This window comes from Mytilus californianus, unplaced genomic scaffold (genome assembly GCF_021869535.1).
Source record: "Mytilus californianus isolate M0D057914Y unplaced genomic scaffold, xbMytCali1.0.p SCAF_2, whole genome shotgun sequence".
NCBI classification, from domain to species: domain Eukaryota; kingdom Metazoa; phylum Mollusca; class Bivalvia; order Mytilida; family Mytilidae; genus Mytilus; species Mytilus californianus.
The window spans coordinates 42,675,747-42,693,582 of NW_026262668.1; the positions used below are offsets into that span (position 1 = coordinate 42,675,747).

The 17,836-nt window shown below is 34.1% G+C and overlaps 1 protein-coding gene across 18 annotated transcripts in view; it reads left to right on the forward strand.

The window, feature by feature from the left end:
- LOC127729861 (uncharacterized protein DDB_G0280205-like) overlaps positions 1-17,836 on the forward strand; it is a 192,072-nt gene that overhangs the window by 113,784 nt on the left and 60,452 nt on the right. Inside the window, exon 6 of one of the 18 annotated variants that reach the window (XM_052237772.1) lies at positions 7,685-8,817. The exons of 14 other annotated variants lie outside the window; for them this stretch is intronic. In XM_052237772.1, the coding sequence (XP_052093732.1) occupies positions 7,685-7,824 (140 nt within the window). In that variant the 3' untranslated portion in view covers positions 7,825-8,817. 3 more of the 18 variants (XM_052237777.1, XM_052237782.1, XM_052237788.1) reach the window with 3 other exon arrangements.

Consider the following 17,836-nt stretch of genomic DNA (forward strand, 5'->3'; position numbering starts at 1 on the left):
TGTCCACATGTGAACACTATCCACATTTTTTTTATTAAAAAAAAATGTAATATTTATCTCCCTTTTGTCACATAATGTTAACCATTTTAATTTTATTTTCATATTTTGTACATTTTACTATACTATAACCATCTTTTTTCCTCAAAATCCATCTTTTGATCTTGATATTGTTTTCTTAAATATTCACAGTTTTTCTTCTGATTAAGCAGATTTTTATTAACATGATTAAGATAGAAAGGCTATATAAATGTTGAAATTTATTTTAATGGAACAACTTTCGTACTATACACAAAAATGTGGTCAATATGCATTAAAGCTTTTATGTTGTTTTAAGTTTTAGTACTTTGAATAGTTATAATTCTTCACAAATGATTTCTTTCTGGAATTCTAAATAATTAGAAAAGAAATTATACAAGGGCTTTCAAATGTAAAGAAAAATTCCTTTTTTCACAAAAGAAGAAATTTGCACTTATGTTTGCCATGAGAATTGCACAACAGTAAAATAAACAAACTAGAATGAAAAATCAATTTGACATATCTTCAATGTGCCTCATTTTAAGAATAAAAGATCCTAACAATTATTCTTGGTATTAAAGGGGCATTAAGCAACGATTTAGACAAAAATTTAAAAGACGATTCTTTTTGTTTCAAGTATTAATAAAAGCGGAATTTTGACATAATATTTCATTGCAAGCAGTCAGTTTTGTCCAAATTTATCAAAATAAGCTCAAAAACATCACTGATGTACTATAGTCAATAATTTAACTTCATTGAATCCGTATTTATTTGACCTTCAATTTAACCCCTTAGCTAGAGATGGGTTACGCATGTACTAGGGGTGTTCATGATCAGCTATTAAAACATGTAAAAGGAAGAGAATGTCATCATAGAAAATGAAACAAGGGCGAACAATTAATCCACAAAAAATGATTCATATACAGGTAAAAACGATGATTAACATAATTAAGTCTCCCAAACGAAGTTTGGGAAGACTTATTGTTTTTGCTCAGTTCTTATTATTATTATTATTCTTCTTCTTCTTCCGCCGCTTTTAAGTTTGAACTTGTCCGCACCCGTTCTCCAAAACCGCTTGTCAGATTAACTTAGGGTTTCACAATATGTTAGACTAACATGTCTAGTGGTGCAATCAGGGTTTTGTTTGTGCAATGGGGTTTATAAAGGGGTACTTTGAGGGGCAAAAGGAAAAGAGGGTTTTACTATAGAACCCTATGGGATTTTATTTTTTTAAATTTTCAAATGATTATAAATTGAAAACCGTTTGTGATAGACACAATCTTTTTAATTGAAAATGTTCTAAATGATAAAGCCCATTAAATGAAATACAGGGTTAGTCCCCAGGGGTCACCCCCACCCCCTGCCATTTAAGAAAGTTCTAATACCTTGTAAGTGGTCAAGATCCCCACCCCTAAACCATATATATTCTGGTTTGTCATGCTAAGAGGGTTTGAATGATATACAGGGTTAGTCCCCAGGGGTCATCCCGACCCCCTGCCATTTGAGAAAGTTCTAATATCTTGTAAATGGTCGAGATCCCCACCCCTAAACCATATATATTCTGGTTTGTCATGATAAAGCACATCAAATGTAATACAGGGTTAGTCCCCAGGGGTCACCCCCACCCCCTACCATTTAAGAAAGTTCTAATATCTTCTAAGTGGTCAAGATTCCCACCCCTAAACCATATATATTCTGGTTTGTCATGCTAAGATGGTTTGAATGATATACAGGGTTAGTCCCCAGGGGTCATCCCGACCCCCTGCCATTTGAGAAAGTTCAAATATCATGTAAATGGTCGAGATCCCCACCCCTAAACCATATATATTCTGGTTTGTCATGATAAAGCACATCAAATGAAATACAGGGTTAGTCCCCAGGGGTCACCCCACCCCCTGCCATTTAAGAAAGTTCTAATACCTTGTAAGTGGTCAAGATCCCTTACCCCTAAACCATATATATTCTGGTTTGTCATGCTGAGATGGTTTGAATGATATACAGGGTTAGTCCTCAGGGGTCATCCCGACCCCCTGCCATTTGAGAAAGTTCTAGTATCTTGTAAATGGTTGAGATCCCCACCCCTAAACCATATATATTCTGGTTTGTCATGATAAAGCACATCAAATGAAATACAGGGTTAGTCCCCAGGGGTCACCCCTACCCCCTGCCATTTAAGAAAGTTCTAATATCTTCTAAGTGGTCAAGATCCCCACCCATAAACCATATATATTCTGGTTTGTCATGCTAAGATGGTTTGAATGATATACAGGGTTAGTCCCCAGGGGTCATCCCGACCCCCTGCCATTTGAGAAAGTTCTAATATCTTGTAAATGGTCGAGATCCCCACCCCTAAACCATATATATTCTGGTTTGTCATGATAAAGCACATCAAATGAAATACAGGGTTAGTCCCCAGGGGTCATCCCGACCCCCTGCCATTTGAGAAAGTTCTAATATCTTGTAAATGGTCGAGATCCCCACCCCTAAACCATATATATTCCTATTTGTCATGTCTCGAACATTTGAATGACGTATACGGTCAGTCCCCAGGGGTTCCCCCCACCCCCAATGTTCTTATATCTTGTAAATGGTTGAGATCCCCACCCCTAAACCATATATATTCCTGTTCCTCATGTAATGAACATTTGAATGACGTATAGGGCCAGTCCCCAGGGGTTCCTCCCCACCCCCAATGTTCTAGTATCTTGTAAATGGTCGAGATCCCCACCCCTAAACCATATATATTCTGGTTTGTCATGCCAAGATGATTTGAATGATATACAAGGTTAGTTCCCAGGCATCACTAATGCATATAACTTTACTGGACCAAACCAATTTTCACTGGATGTGGCCCAATGTCAGGCGACCCTGGGAATTACGAATTATGGGAGCTTCGTTTGGGAGACTTCGTAACAGCATCCTGTTACAATCATTTCTTGTTTTTTATAAGACTGCGTTCGTATAATGGTATCGTCAGAAGACACATTTGGTTTCTGGACAATAACTTAAGTTAAAGTGAATTGATCTCTATGAAATTTTACCAGAAGGTTCAATACCACAAAAGGTAGGTTGGGATTAATTTTGGGGGTTATGGTACCAACAGTTTAGGAATTAGGGGCCAAAAACTAGCATTTTGGTAGTTTCCGGACAATAGCTTGTGTGTAAGTGTATGGATCTCTCTGAAATTGTACTTCAAGGTACCATACCACAAAGGGAAGGCTGGGATTGAGTTTGGAGGTATTTGCCCCAAACGTTCAGGAATTAGGGGCCAAAAGGGGGCAAAAACAAGCATTTTTATACGCCCGTTTACGGGACGTATTATGGTATACCGTTGTCTGTCTGTCCGTCCGTCCGTCTGTCTATCGTCAACATGTTGGACATTAACTCAAAAATGCTTTAACCAATTTGCATAAAACTTTGGTGAATTGTTTATATCTATTGACGTGAGCTCCCTTTCCTTTTTTATAAAATTTAGATTCTACGTTTCCAAGTTATGGGGTTTTATTCCTTAAAAAAATGGGGATTTTCCAGTTTTCGGACAATAAGTCAAGAATGCTTTCACCAACTTGCAAGAAATTGTGGTGAATTGTTTATATCTATTGACATGAGCTCCCTTTCGATTTTTATAAATTTTAGATTTTACGTTTGCGAGTTACAGGGTTTTATTCATAAAAAAAGGGGGGATTTTCCAGTTTTCGGACAAAACTCAATAAATTGCTTAGCTGAAGGCAGCTGGATACGACCGCAGATGTCCAACCCTGAATTGTTGGGGCCAAAATGGACACAATATTCACGCTTGATACAGGTCTGAATTTGGATTGTAATTAAATTTTTGACACATAATAGGTTTCTGACACAGAATAACTGTAGTCAAAGAACTTCAAATTGGTTATATGATTTGAATTCATATTCAATTTTTTGCTTTTGTGCAATACACTATGCGAATTGACCTCCCCCCCCCCCAAAAAATAAATTTACCCCTTTTTTTGCGTTTGTGCAATACACTATGCTGTTGAATATTAACCCCCCAAAAAAAAGTATTTGAAGAAATTTTCTTATAATTTCTGAAATCTGAAATGAGAAAAATTGTCCCCCTCCAATTTTTATCACCTCCCCCCTTTCCCTTATTCAAAAAAATAATTCTTTCCCTCAAGTTATGGTCAGTATCTCAGACAATCATCATTTCTTAATACATAATTTACAAGCAGTGTAAGGGAGGTAATCAAACATTGTTATTTAAATTGATTTGGATTTTGATTTGGATTACCTCCCTTGCACTGCTTTTAAATTGTCTCAATTGTCCTTTCACCAGAAAAATCCTTGTTTTCCCCTTTTTTTGCCCCTAATTCCTAAATGGTTTGAGCCATAACCCCCCAAAGTCAATCCTAACCATCCCTTTGTAGTATGGAAACTTGTGGTATAATTTCAGAGATTCATACACTTTAACACAAGTTATTGTCTGGAAACTACAAAAATGCTTATTTGGGCCCCTTTTTTGGCCCCTAATTCCTAAACAGTTGGGACCATAACCACCAAAATCAATCCCAACCTTTCTTTAGTGGTTATAAACCTTGTGTTAAAGTTTTATTGATTTCAATTTACTTATACTAAAGTTATTATCGGGAAACCATCTGTCTTCGGACGACGACGACGACGTGATACCAATATACGACCAAAATTTTTTTATTTTTTGCAGTCGTATAAAAATGCTTTCAGCAATTCTCATGAAACTTTGGTGAATTGTTTGTATGTATTGAATTTTTATAAATTTTACATTTTACATTTCTGAGTTATGGGGTTTTATTCATTAAAAAAAGGGGTGATTTTCCAGTTTTCAGACAAAAACTCAAAAATGCTGTCACCAATTCTCATGAAACTTTGGTGAATTGTTTATATCTATTGATGTAAGCTCCCTTTTTATTTTCATAAATTTCTTATATGACATTGAGAATTAATTGAACTTTATTTGTTTATAGTCTGACAACAGATTTACTAAGTATTGCACAACAGCAAGAAATCTTTAATTGAATATAAATTCAATTCATATAACCAATTTCAAGTTCTTTGACTACATTTATTCAGAAACTTATAATATGTCAAATATTTAAATACAATCCAAATTCAGACCTGAATCAAGCTTGAATATTGTGTCCATTTTTGCCCCAACTGTTCAGGGTTGGACCTCTGCAGGCGTATCTAGCTGCTCTCAGCGAAGCAGTTTTTATTCTAGTTTTCAGACAATAACTTGTGTTTAAGTGTATGGATCTCTCTGATCTCTCTGAAATTGTACTTCAAGGTACCATACCACAAAGGGAAGGCTGAGATTGAGTTTAGGGGTAATTACTCCAAGGGGGGTTCAAAAAATTTTTGAGGGGGATTTTGTTTTTTTTCCTAAAAATTTTCCATTTTTACATTGATTTTGATTTCTGATTTATATATAAAAGCAACAAATACTGATATGGCAGGAGATACACACCTGACAGGATGTGTAAATTATTATATATAACAGATTAACTAAGTATTGTGCAACAGCACAGTATTGCGCAATGGCAAGAAATTTTCAAATGCACAGTATTGCGCAATAGTACAGTATTGTGCAATAACACAGTATTGCACAATAGCACAGTATTGCGCAATAGCATTGAGGTCCAAAGCATCCAAAATTAAACTTTGTTTGAGTTCATCAAAAGATGAATTATTTCGGCTCTATGATCATGATGATATGCTGAATCTTATTGTGCATTTAGATTTTTTATTTTTGGCTCTTGATTTCAAATTAGTCCATATTAAGGTTTGAAGGGTCCAAAATTAAACTATGTTTGATATCATCAAAAACTTAATTCTTGGGGTTCTTTGATATGCAGAATCTAACCATGTATTTAGATTTTGGATCTTGGACCATAATAGGTTAATGTCCAATTAGACCACATTCATTCTGTGTCAGAAACCTATGCTGAGTCGAATATTAAATAACAATCCAAATTCAGAGCTGTATCAAGCTTGAATGTTGTGTCCATACTTGCCCAACTCTTCAGGGTTTGATCTCTACCGTCGTATCAAGCTGGCCCTACGGAGCATTTTATTGTAATTTAGATATATATGTTTAAGTATGTGCTAAATCAAATAAGAGAATTTGAGTCAAATTGGTGAATATGAATTTGACACCTAATGCCCCTTTAAGAGAATAAAAAAAGGGCAGTGTATACCTTACAAACTAGTCTCTGCTAACATGGGAGAGAACTTTTGCAATTATTAGAAATGCACATAGCATATATCATATATATTACAAATCTCCCTTCATTCATAGAAACATGGGAATGGAAGATTTTGTTTTGTTTCAATTCCTGTAGATATTTGTTTAAGAATAAATACAAATGATACAGTCATTTCAAAGTATAAGAGAGCATGATTTGAAGAGTCAATAATAGTTGATGATTGTTACAGTATTGGTTTAAACTTAATCAAAGGAATAATTATGAAATACAAGATTGACTAGGAGTTTTGTTGGGTGTTGAGCCTGTACTATGACCTTTTAGTCTTTTGCTGAGGCAGATTCAGACAGGGAAACATCAAGATCCCCCCTAAAATTATATTTTGTGCATTTAAAAATTGTGGATAAGTTATTGTCTTATTGGCAATCTTTATTTTATATGTGTATGTTAGAGTGAAATACAAAGGGACAATGTATTCAATTTTATTCTTGTATATTTATTGTAATGAAGAAAAATAAAAAAACATTTTCGCTGATGTTTTGGTAACTGATTTTCTGAAAAGTTGTTACTTCGTCTCAACTACAATCTACTACCTTAGATAGTGCTGCTACAACTTGAAAATAGAAATAAAAGCTTGGTCTTTGGAAAAACATCTTCTTTTTATACTTTTCAGACTTTTGTGAACAATATGGTCGACATAGGAGGGTGGAAGTGAGGCAAACCTTATATCGTAGTGTGTCTTCTGAAACTCATAGATTTAGAAAAATGATGAGTCAAAGAGGAATAATGATTTGAACTAGGATTTCTTGTTTTAGTGGTATTAAATAACATTAAATTAAATTTTGGAACAGCTACTGGAAAATGCTGGACAAGTGAGATAGATAAATACAGCTAGGTTTAAACAATTTGTGTCTGACTTCAATCATTTTTTTTCTTTTAGACTTTTGTGAAAAAAATGGTCAACATACACGTGGACAAGCACGACATACACTTTCACGTAGCATTTCTGCAGAAACTCATCGAATGAGAAAAAAATGGGCTTCAAAAGGAGTATTTCTAAAGTGATATCCCTCTCTTTCCAGATTTCTGTTCTGCGAATAGCCGTCATTCAAGAGGGAAAGTTAGACATTGCATCGCTACCAGTATAACATCAGCAACATGTCAAGCAAAACAAAAGATAAAGAAGCTGATTGCAAATCAGCAACAAAATAAGTGATCAATCTTTGGGAAAACAAAATCATAATAATGTGCTGGAAAATGTAAGAAGATTTTCATTTGAACATCAAAATCAGTTGAGGATTACAAAAGTATAATAAAAATTGAAAATTAGTTAAGAGATTGTATGTTGTGCAGTTTGTCATAGAATACTACGTATACCACTCCACAGTTAAATTTTATGTTGTAAAAACATCAGTTTTTGGAGGGAAAGACTATATAGAAGCTACATATTTTTTCAGATTTCTGTGCCAGTAATGGACAGCATACCAAATCCAAGTGTAAGGAGGCTCTTTATCGTAGTTTGACTGCAAGAACTTGCAAAGAAAAACAAAAATTGAAGAAATATAAGGAGTTTATGCATCGTTTGCAACAATTCTGAGTGAATGAACATGGATGCTTAAAGCAAATTTGTGTTTTCTTTCAATTTCATGTGCTGAGTAAATAAAACACTAGGTGCCTGTAATGTTTGGAAATTGACAGTGAAAGTGTCTGAACATGCTGAATTAGAACTGATAGATTTTAATGACCTTATATACGGGGAAAAAGGCCATTCTTATTATGTCTAATCTGGATGTGTAGGCCCTTGAATGTCCTTTGAAAGTATAGCCCTAGTTTTGCTACTCATATTCTTTTGAAATTTTGACACACTGTTTAAATTTTTATTGTCAGTTATTTCTTGGTATAACCAAATATTTTGAAATTTTTTAATATAATAAGCCTTTTAAAAACAAATGAAGATGTTGAACTTCTTTTATGGCTCAATAGTTCTACTCTTTATCTTTTAAACAAAGAATTATAAGGTTTTTGTTCTGTAATTTCAGTTTTTTAACCATTTAACCAAAATTTTAAAGTTTTATACATTTAATGATATTTTCATAAATAACAAAATTGAATATTTTGTAGAAAAATAGTCACTTTTGAAATACCGAAAGAGAATTGTCTTAAAGAGTATGAAATGTAAATTCTTTTTGTGCACACCATGGTTTTGTTGAAAGATAAAATTCCTTTATATCCTGTGTATAGACTGGGTTTCCAATTGTCAATTTACTTTTTCATACTTATGAAGGACTGCTGAACCAACGCCTCTAAAGTTTCGTGTAAGTAGAGATTCCTTAAGTGGATACCAAAAGAAAGATAAAATCTAAATGCCCCTAGATTGACAACAACACTTAAGTAATCTGCATATTTATTAAGTCGACATGTTTCACCGATTAGATCGGCATCATCAGGACAAAGTACAAATAAAAGTAATCTCTGGAGTACTAAAATGCGGCATCAAGTTTTTTACGTCATAGTGTTCTATTATTGTCCATGTTGTTATGGGTTACTTATGTATTGAATGTATTTAGTGAAAGAAAATGAAATATGTTAATAAAGTTATACATTTTTTTGAGAATAAATATATAATAAAATAAAATAATTTAAAAATTAAAATGTTTTTATCTACTGTTTGTCACTGGTGAAAATGTTGTATATTCCTCGGACTGTCACTTGGCTCATCCAGTTGTTTTCTGTGGGTTCATCTCTGCATACTGTTTGTTGGCTTGAACTCTGAACTGGTCCCTTGTATGTTTTGTAACAGTTTGTAGGCTGGTAAGTTGGTACTTCTTCAACAAGATATCCGTAGCTGTTAGTGCTGTATTTTGGTGGTCCTGTTGTTTTGACATATATAACATCATCATCTGCATCATCTGAATCACTGAGTTGTAGATCTTCTTTAAGTATATCCATGGATGGCATTTCTGGTGTCTCTTGTATTTTGATTGGAGTTGGGGCTGTGTATTTAGGTGGCGCTGCCATGATCCTGAATTTTGGTGTCATTTCATATTTGGTTAGGGCTTCTACAGGTGGAACCCATTTGGCAACTGGGTCAGCTGCGGCTTTTGGTGTTGATGTTTTCTCATTAAAATCTGTTGTTGGTTTCTCCTGGTGTTTTGTTGTTATGTGTTTCTTTGCTCCATGTTTCCTGATGAATGTTGCTGGGCAATGAAGGCATTCAAAAATTGTAACCGTTGGTTCATGAAAAGTTTTGTGATGTCTGCGGAGTGTACTGATGCTGGCGAATTTTTTATCACATTTTAAACATTGGATTCGTGTCTTTTAAGTTTTTTCCACCAGATTCTCCAAAGCATTCAACTTTTCTCGGAGATGTTTTCGTTTTGGCCATATTATCTTCTTCTATTTAGTCCCCAAGGTCGGCTGTTCCTAGTTTATGAATTAAGCTTTCTTCTGTGAGTAGTCTAATGTTTACATCATTTTTCGTTATTACTATGCCCTTAATTGTGACGTTATCCTTACTGTGATGTTCTGATGTGAAGTGTTGTGATACCGGTTTGTGTTGGTTTTGTACATTAATGTCATTGAAGTGGCCTCTAAATCTCTCTTTTAAACTGTTGCCTGTTTGTCCAACGTATTGTTTTTTACATTTTGTACATTCTATAACGTTAACCACGTTAATGGTTTCACATGTAATTTCATCCCTAATTTTGATAGTGTATTGGTTTGACGCGCTTTTTATGCTGTTTGTAGGTTTCATGAAATTACATAAATAACACTTTTTACCGCATGGGCGGGTTCCCGGAATTATGTTTTTGTTTGTGATATCGGTATGTACTAAAATACTTCTTAGTGTCATTAGACTACGCACAGAAGAAAGCTTAATTCATAAACTAGGAACAGCCGAACCTTGGGGACTAAATAGAAGAAGATAATATGGCCAAAACGAAAACAACTCCGAGAAAAGTTGAATGCTTTGGAGAATCTGGTGGAAAAAACTTAAAGACACTAATCCAATGTTTAAAATGTGATAAAAAATTCGCCAGCATCAGTACACTCCGCAGACATCACAAAACTTTTCATGAACCAACGGTTACAATTTTTGAATGCCTTCATTGCCCAGCAACATTCACCAGGAAACATGGAGCAAAGAAACACATAACAACAAAACACCAGGAGAAACCAACAACAGATTTTAATGAGAACACAGCAACACCAAAAGCCGCAGCTGACCCAGTTGCCAAATGGGTTCCACCTGTAGAAGCCCTAACCAAATATGAAATGACACCAAAATTCAGGATTGTGGCAGCGCCACCTAAATACGCAGCCCCAACTCCAATCAAAATACAAGAGACACCAGAAATGCCATCCATGGATATACTTAAAGAAGATCTACAACTCAGTGATTCAGATGATTCAGATGATGATGTTATATATGTCAAAACAACAGGATCGCCAAAATACAGCACTAACAGCTACGGATATCTTGTTGAAGAAGTACCAACTTACCAGCCTACAAACTGTTACAAAACATACAAGGGACCAGTTCAGAGTTCAAGCCAACAAACAGTATGCAGAGATGAACCCACAGAAAACAACTGGATGAGCCAAGTGACAGTCCGAGGAATATACAACATTTTCACCAGTGACAAACAGTAGATAAAAACATTTTAATTTTTAAATTATTTTATTTTATTATATATTTATTCTCAAAAAACTGTATAACTTTATTAACATATTTCATTTTCTTTCACTAAATACATTCAATACATAAGTAACCCATAACAACATGGACAATAATAGAACACTATGACGTAAAAAACTTGATGCTGCATTTTAGTACTTCAGAGATTACTTTTATTTGTACTTTGTCCTGATGACGCTGATCTAATCGGCGAAACATGTCGACTTAATAAATATGCAGATTACTTAAGTGTTGTTGTCAATCTAGCGGCATTTAGATTTTTTCATACTTAATATAAAGAGATAAGGAGATACTTAAGTTCTTTGGAACTGAAAGTGAAAGTTTATTATTACTGGTAATGCATTTTTAGTTTTACTAAAAGTCTAATCCCTTATAAAATAATAAATTCTGTACAGATGTCTTCATTCAAACAATATAGTAGTAGATTAAAAACACTTATGAAAATATAAGAGAAGCATTAGGTCCTCTTGCGCTTAAAATTTGAAAAGTTTGCAGGTATGCTATTACAACTTCAAGTAACCCAAAAATCAATAGGGTTTGTCTTTTCTCCATAGGGCATTATCATAACAAGTTTTTTAAAGATATTGTTTAAATTGCTTAAAAGATTTTTTTAGAAAATTTTGACCTAAGTAGTATGTATGTGCTTAAATACCCTTTTAACTCATTTGAATGCCTGTTTTGAGGTATTAAGTTTATATAATAAAGAATTTTAAAATTTAGGTCAACACCTAGCTCTCAGGGGAGAAATCTCACATAAATTGTGAAAGTTGGCAGGTCTGTTATAGGTCAAAGGTCAACATCACATCATCTACTGAAAGATTAGAATTACAGCCTTTTGCTTTCTGGATATTGAACCATTTTTCCAAAAGGATATTCAACCATTTTTATGACCCCTCATAGCAGAGGGGGCGTTAAGTTTTACCCTTGTCCGTCCATCCTTCCGTACGTTCCAAAATTGGTTTCTGTTCTCTAATTTTAGATTGCCTGAACCAAATGTTATGAAACTTATACACAATGCTTATTATCACAAAACACAGATCATTTTGAATTTGGGTGGCATTACTTTTACCAGTCTCGAGTTATGCCCCTTTACAAATTGAAAAATTGCTGAATTTTTCGTTTCCGTTCTCTAACTTAAGTTTGCCTCAACCAAATGTTAGAAAACTTATACACAATGCTTATTACTGCAAAACTCAAATCAAGTTTGAATTTTGGTGGCGTCACTTTTACCGTTATTGAGTTATGTCCCTTTATAGTGTTATATGCAAACGGGGACATCATCTGTGTCCCATGGACACATTCCCCATTTATTAGTCCTCTACCGACGAAGTCGAAGGGGACTTCAGGTTTGCACTCCGTCTGTCTGTCTGTCAGTCATTCCGGCAAATCAGTTTTCCACACTTTTTTTCTTCGTGCTTGAAGATATCTTTTTGATTTGATATTTGGTGTGTTGTTTAGTCATGACAAGTTACAGATCAAGTTCGAATTTTGTTTGATTTTTGTCGATGTTGTGCAGAGTTATGGTCCTTGAACTTAGAAAATTCACTCAAATAATCAGTTTTTCATACTTTTTTATGTCATGGTTGAAGATATTGATTTGATGATTAGTATATAGTTTTATCATGACAAGTTATAGATGAAGAACGAATTTTGTTCCGGTCTGATGACTTTGTGCAGAGTTATGGTCCTTGGACTTAGAAAATTCACTCAAATAATCTATTTTCCACTTTTTTTTTCTTCATGCTTGAAGATTTTGACTTGATATTTTTGTTATGTTACAAGTTATAGATCAAGTTAGCATTTTGTTCCAGTACAATGAATTTTTAACTGGTAGGTGACTATGTATTGCCAGGCAATACTCACAGAATGCTTGTTTTCAGACATTTCCTAAACTTGGTTTGATAATACCTCATGGGATGAAGAAGACCACTATATTTATGTTATGGTCATGAGGTCAAAGGTCAAGGTCATATCAGCAATTGATAGACTGAAAATTGGGCAATATTTTGGTTTCTGAGTTATATACCTCCAGACATGTTTGTCTCTTACATTTGCCCAACTAAACATGAGAATTCCCATGGAAAAAAAGGTCCATGTAGATTTTGGTGTCAGTAGATCAAAAGTCAAGGTAACAAAGCTTAATTTAAATCATTTAACATACATTGTCAGCAGACTTTTCTACAGTCTATCACAAAAAGAAGAACAACCCAAAAAAGATTAGTACCTGACTGCTTATGCATCCATGGTACTTCTGGATTTTGTAAGTTAAGATAAAAGTTTGAACTTTTCAATTTGAAGTTTTTGAGACATAATGGACTTAACAGTATTGAAATTTGAATTATTACATGTGTACATTTACTTTTTGGTAGACCGTTTAGTATTCTAGCAGGTTGTAAATGATCATTAGTGTATTTATACATGTAACTATTGTTGATTGCATTAATACAATACTTGTACCAGATAGTCACCTGTCCTTTTTTTCATATATTTGTCAGTTTAATTTGAAGAATTTAAATTGTCGTTTTTGTCGAGCCTGTGACTTTTGTCGCAGAAAGCTCGACATAGGGATAGTGATCCGGCGGCGGCGTTAGCTTATTTCTTAAAAGCTTAATATTTTAGAAGGTGGAAGACCTGGATGCTTCATACTTTGTATATGGATGCCTCATGTTACGAAGTTTCCGTCAGTCACATGTCCAATGTCCTTGACCTCATTTTCATGGTTCAGTGACTACTTGAAGTAGTAGGATAACCATATTTGGTATGTGCCTACCTTGCAAGGTCCTCATGCCCGTCAGACAGTTTTCACTTGACCTCGACCTTATTTCATGGATCAGTGAACAAGGTTAAGTTTTGGTGGTCAAGTCCATATCTCAGATACTATAAGCAATAGGTCAAGTATATTCGGTGTATGGAAGGACTGAAAGGTGTTCATGTCCAACTGGCAGGTGTCATCTGACCTTGACCTCATTTTCATGGTTCAGTGGTTATAGTTAAGTTTTTGTGTTTTGGTCTGTTTTTCTTATACTGTATGCAATAGGTCTACTATATTTGTTGTATGGAAGAATTGTTAGCTGTACATGCCTGCCTGGCATGGTTCATTTGACCTTGACCTCATTTTCATGGTTCATTGGTCAATGTTTAGTTTTCTTGGTTAATGTTAAGTTTATGTGACAGTTGTAATAAAGCTTTATATTTAGAACTATCAACATAATATCAATGATTAGTAAAGAAGGCAAGACATTTCAGCGTGTGCACTCTTGTTATTGATAGATATTTAATCAATAAATCTGTGTGTGATATTGAAAAAGCCATATCATATACACTTTATTATATACATGTAACTCAAGTACAACTAATCTCTCTTATATATTTTTTACGAGACATGACGTAATACATATAAGGGATTTGATAAAGCTTTTGTAACCCTGACTGATATCAATTACGTGACGTCCCATACAGATTAGGGGTTTGATAAAGCCTTTGCAACCGTGACTGATATTGATATCATACATTTATACAACACAATTGTCATCAATTGTATTACACACACAATTTACCTGTATTTACTACTAAGTATATATATATAATAAAATACTTGTACCAGATAGTCACCTGTCCTTTATTTCATATATTTGTCAGTTTAAATTGAAGAATTTAAATTGTTGTTTTAATTGATAAATATTTTTATGCCCCCGCCGTAGCGGTGGGGGCATTAAGTTTTACCCTTGTCTGTCTGTCTGTCTGTACGTACGAAAGTATGTCCAAAATTGGTTTCCGCGTTCACTCACTTTAGTTTGCCTCAACCAAATGTTATGAAACTTATACACAATGCTTATTACCACAAAACACAGATCAAGTATGAATTTTGGTGGCGTCACTTTAACCGTTCTAGAGTTATGACCCTTTATAAATGGAAAAATTGCAAAATTTTTATTTTCTTCTAAATATCAAGTAATTTTTATACGACCGCAAAAATTGAAAATTTTTTGGTCGTATATTGGTATGACGTTGGCGTCGTCGTCGTCGTCGTCGTCGTCCGGCGTCGTCCGAAGACACATTGGTTTTCGCACTCTAACTTTAGTTTAAGTGAATGGATCTCCATGAAATTTTACCATAAGGTTCAATACCACGAAAGGAAGGTGGGGATTGATTTTGGGGGTTATGGTACCAACAGTTAAGGAATTAGGGGCCAAAAAGGGGCCAAAAATAAGCATTTTTGTAACTTCCAGACAATAACTTGTGTGTAAGTGTATGGATCTCTCTGACATTGTACCACAAGGTTCCATATCACAAAGGGAAGGCTGTAATTGCTTTTGGGGGTAATTGCCTCAAAATTTTAGGAATTAGGGGCCAAAAAAGGGGCAAAAAACAAGCATTTTTCTAGTTTCATGACAATAACTTGTGTGTAAGTGTTTGGATATTTCTGAAATTGTACTACAAGGTTCCATATCACAAAGGGAAAGCTGGAATTGAGTTTGGGGGTAATTGCCCGAAACGTTAAGGAATTGGGGGCCAAAAAGGGGCCAAAAATAAGCATTTTTCTAGTTTCCAGACAATAACTTGTGTTCAAGTGTATGGATCTCTCTGAAATTGTACTGCAAGGTACCATACCACAAAGGGAAGGCTGGGATTGAGTTTGGGGGTGATGAATCATAAGGGGGTTCAAAAAATTTGGGGGGGGGGGATTTTTTTTTTTCTTTTTTTTTTCTTTTTTTCCTTTTTTTTTTCTTTTAAAATTTTCCATTTTAAGTTGGTTATTTCTGATTAATATTTAAAAGCAAATAATAATGATATGGTAGGAGATACACACCAAACAGGATGTGTAAATTATTATATAATAAGTATTGTGCAATAGCAAGAAATTTTCAATTGCACAGTATTGCACAATTGCAAGAAATCTTCAATTGCACAGTATTGCGCAATAGCAAGAAATCTTCAATTGCACAGTATTGCGCAATAGCAAGAAATATCCAATAGCACAATATTGCGCAATAGCAAGAAATTGTCAATTGTACAGTATTGCACAATAGCAAGAAATATTCAATTGCACAGTATTGTGCAAAAGAAGATACTTCGTATAAATTGCTTATTTCTTGATCAATTTCAATGGGGTTTTATTCTTGAATTCTTGGGGTTCTTTAATATGCTGAATCTAACCGTGTATTAAGTTTTTGGATTTTGGGCCCTGTTTTTAAATTGGTCCACATTGAGGTCCAAAGGGTCCAAAATTTAACTTTGTTTGATTTCATCAAAAATTGAATTATTGGGGTTCTTTGATATGCCGAATCTAACCGTGTATTTAGATTCTTAATTTTTGGTTCCGTTTTCAAATTGGTCTACATTAAGGTCAAAAGGGTCCAAAATTAAACTTAGTTTGATTTTAACAAAAATTGAATTTTTAGGGTACTTTGATATGCTGAATCTAAACATGTATTTAGATTTTTGATTATGGGCCCAGTTTTCAAGTTGGTCCAAATCGGGGTCCAAAATTAAACTTTGTTTGATTTCAACAAAAATTGAATATATGGGGTTCTTTGATATGCTGAATCTAACCATGTATTTAGATTTTTGATTTTTGGGCCCCGTTATCAACTTTGTCCACATTGAGGTCAAAAGGGTCCAAAATTAAACTTTGTTTGATTTCATCAAAAATTGAATTCTTGGGGTTCTTTGATATACTGAATCTAACCATGTATTTAGATTTTTTATTTGTGGACCCGCTATCAAATTGGTTCATATTGAGGTCAAAAGGGTCTAAAATTAAACTTTGTTTGATTTCATCTAAAATTGAATTATTGGGGTTCTTTGATATGCCAAATCTAACCGTGTATTTAGATTTTTAATTTTGGGTCCCGTTTTTAAATTGGTCTACATTAAGGTCCAAAGGGTCCAAATTAAACTTAGTTTGATTTTAACAAAAATTGAATTTTTGGGGTTCTTTGATATGCTGAATCTAAACATGTGTTTAGATTTTTGATTATGGGACCAGTTTTCAAGTTGGTCCAAGTTGGGGTCCAAAATTAAACTTTGTTTGATTTCAACAAAAATTGAATATATGGGGTTCTTTGATATGCTGAATCTAAACATGTATTTAGATTTTAGATGTTTGGCCCAGTTTTCAAGTTGGTCCAAATTGGGGTCCAAAATTAAACTTTGTTTGATTTCAACAAAAATTGAATATATGGGGTTCTTTGATATGCTGAATCTTACCATGTATTTAGATTTTTTATTTTGTGGGCCTGCTATCAAATTGGTTCATATTGAGGTCAAAAGGGTCCAAAATTAAACTTTGTTTGATTTCATCAAAAATTGAATTATTGGGGTTCTTTGATATGCCAAATCTAACCGTGTTTTTAGATTTTTAATTTTGGGTCCCGTTTTTTAAATTGGTCTACATTAAGGTCCAAAGGGTCCAAAATTAAACTTAGTTTGATTTTAACAAAAATTGAATTCTTGGGGTACTTTGATATGCTGAATCTAAACATGTGTTTAGATTTTTGATTATGGGACCAGTTTTCAAGTTTGTCCAAGTTGGGGTCCAAAATTAAACTTTGATTGATTTCAACAAAAATTGAATATATGGGGTTCTTTGATATGCTGAATCTAACCATGTATTTTGATTTTGGACATTGGACCATAATAGGTAAATTAAAAAAATTGAAGTTCTTAGACAACATTCTTTCTGTGTCAGAAACCTATGCTGTGTCAAATATTTAATCACAATCCAAATTCAGAGCTGTATCAAGCTTGAGTGTTGTGTCCATACTTGCCCCAACTGTTCAGGGTTCGACCTCTGCGGTCGTATCAAGCTGCGCCCAGCGAAGCATTTTATTTAAATTGGAGTTATCTTCCTTTGTCTATGTTTATAGTTGAATCATATAGTTGAATTAACAACAATCAATGCTTTATA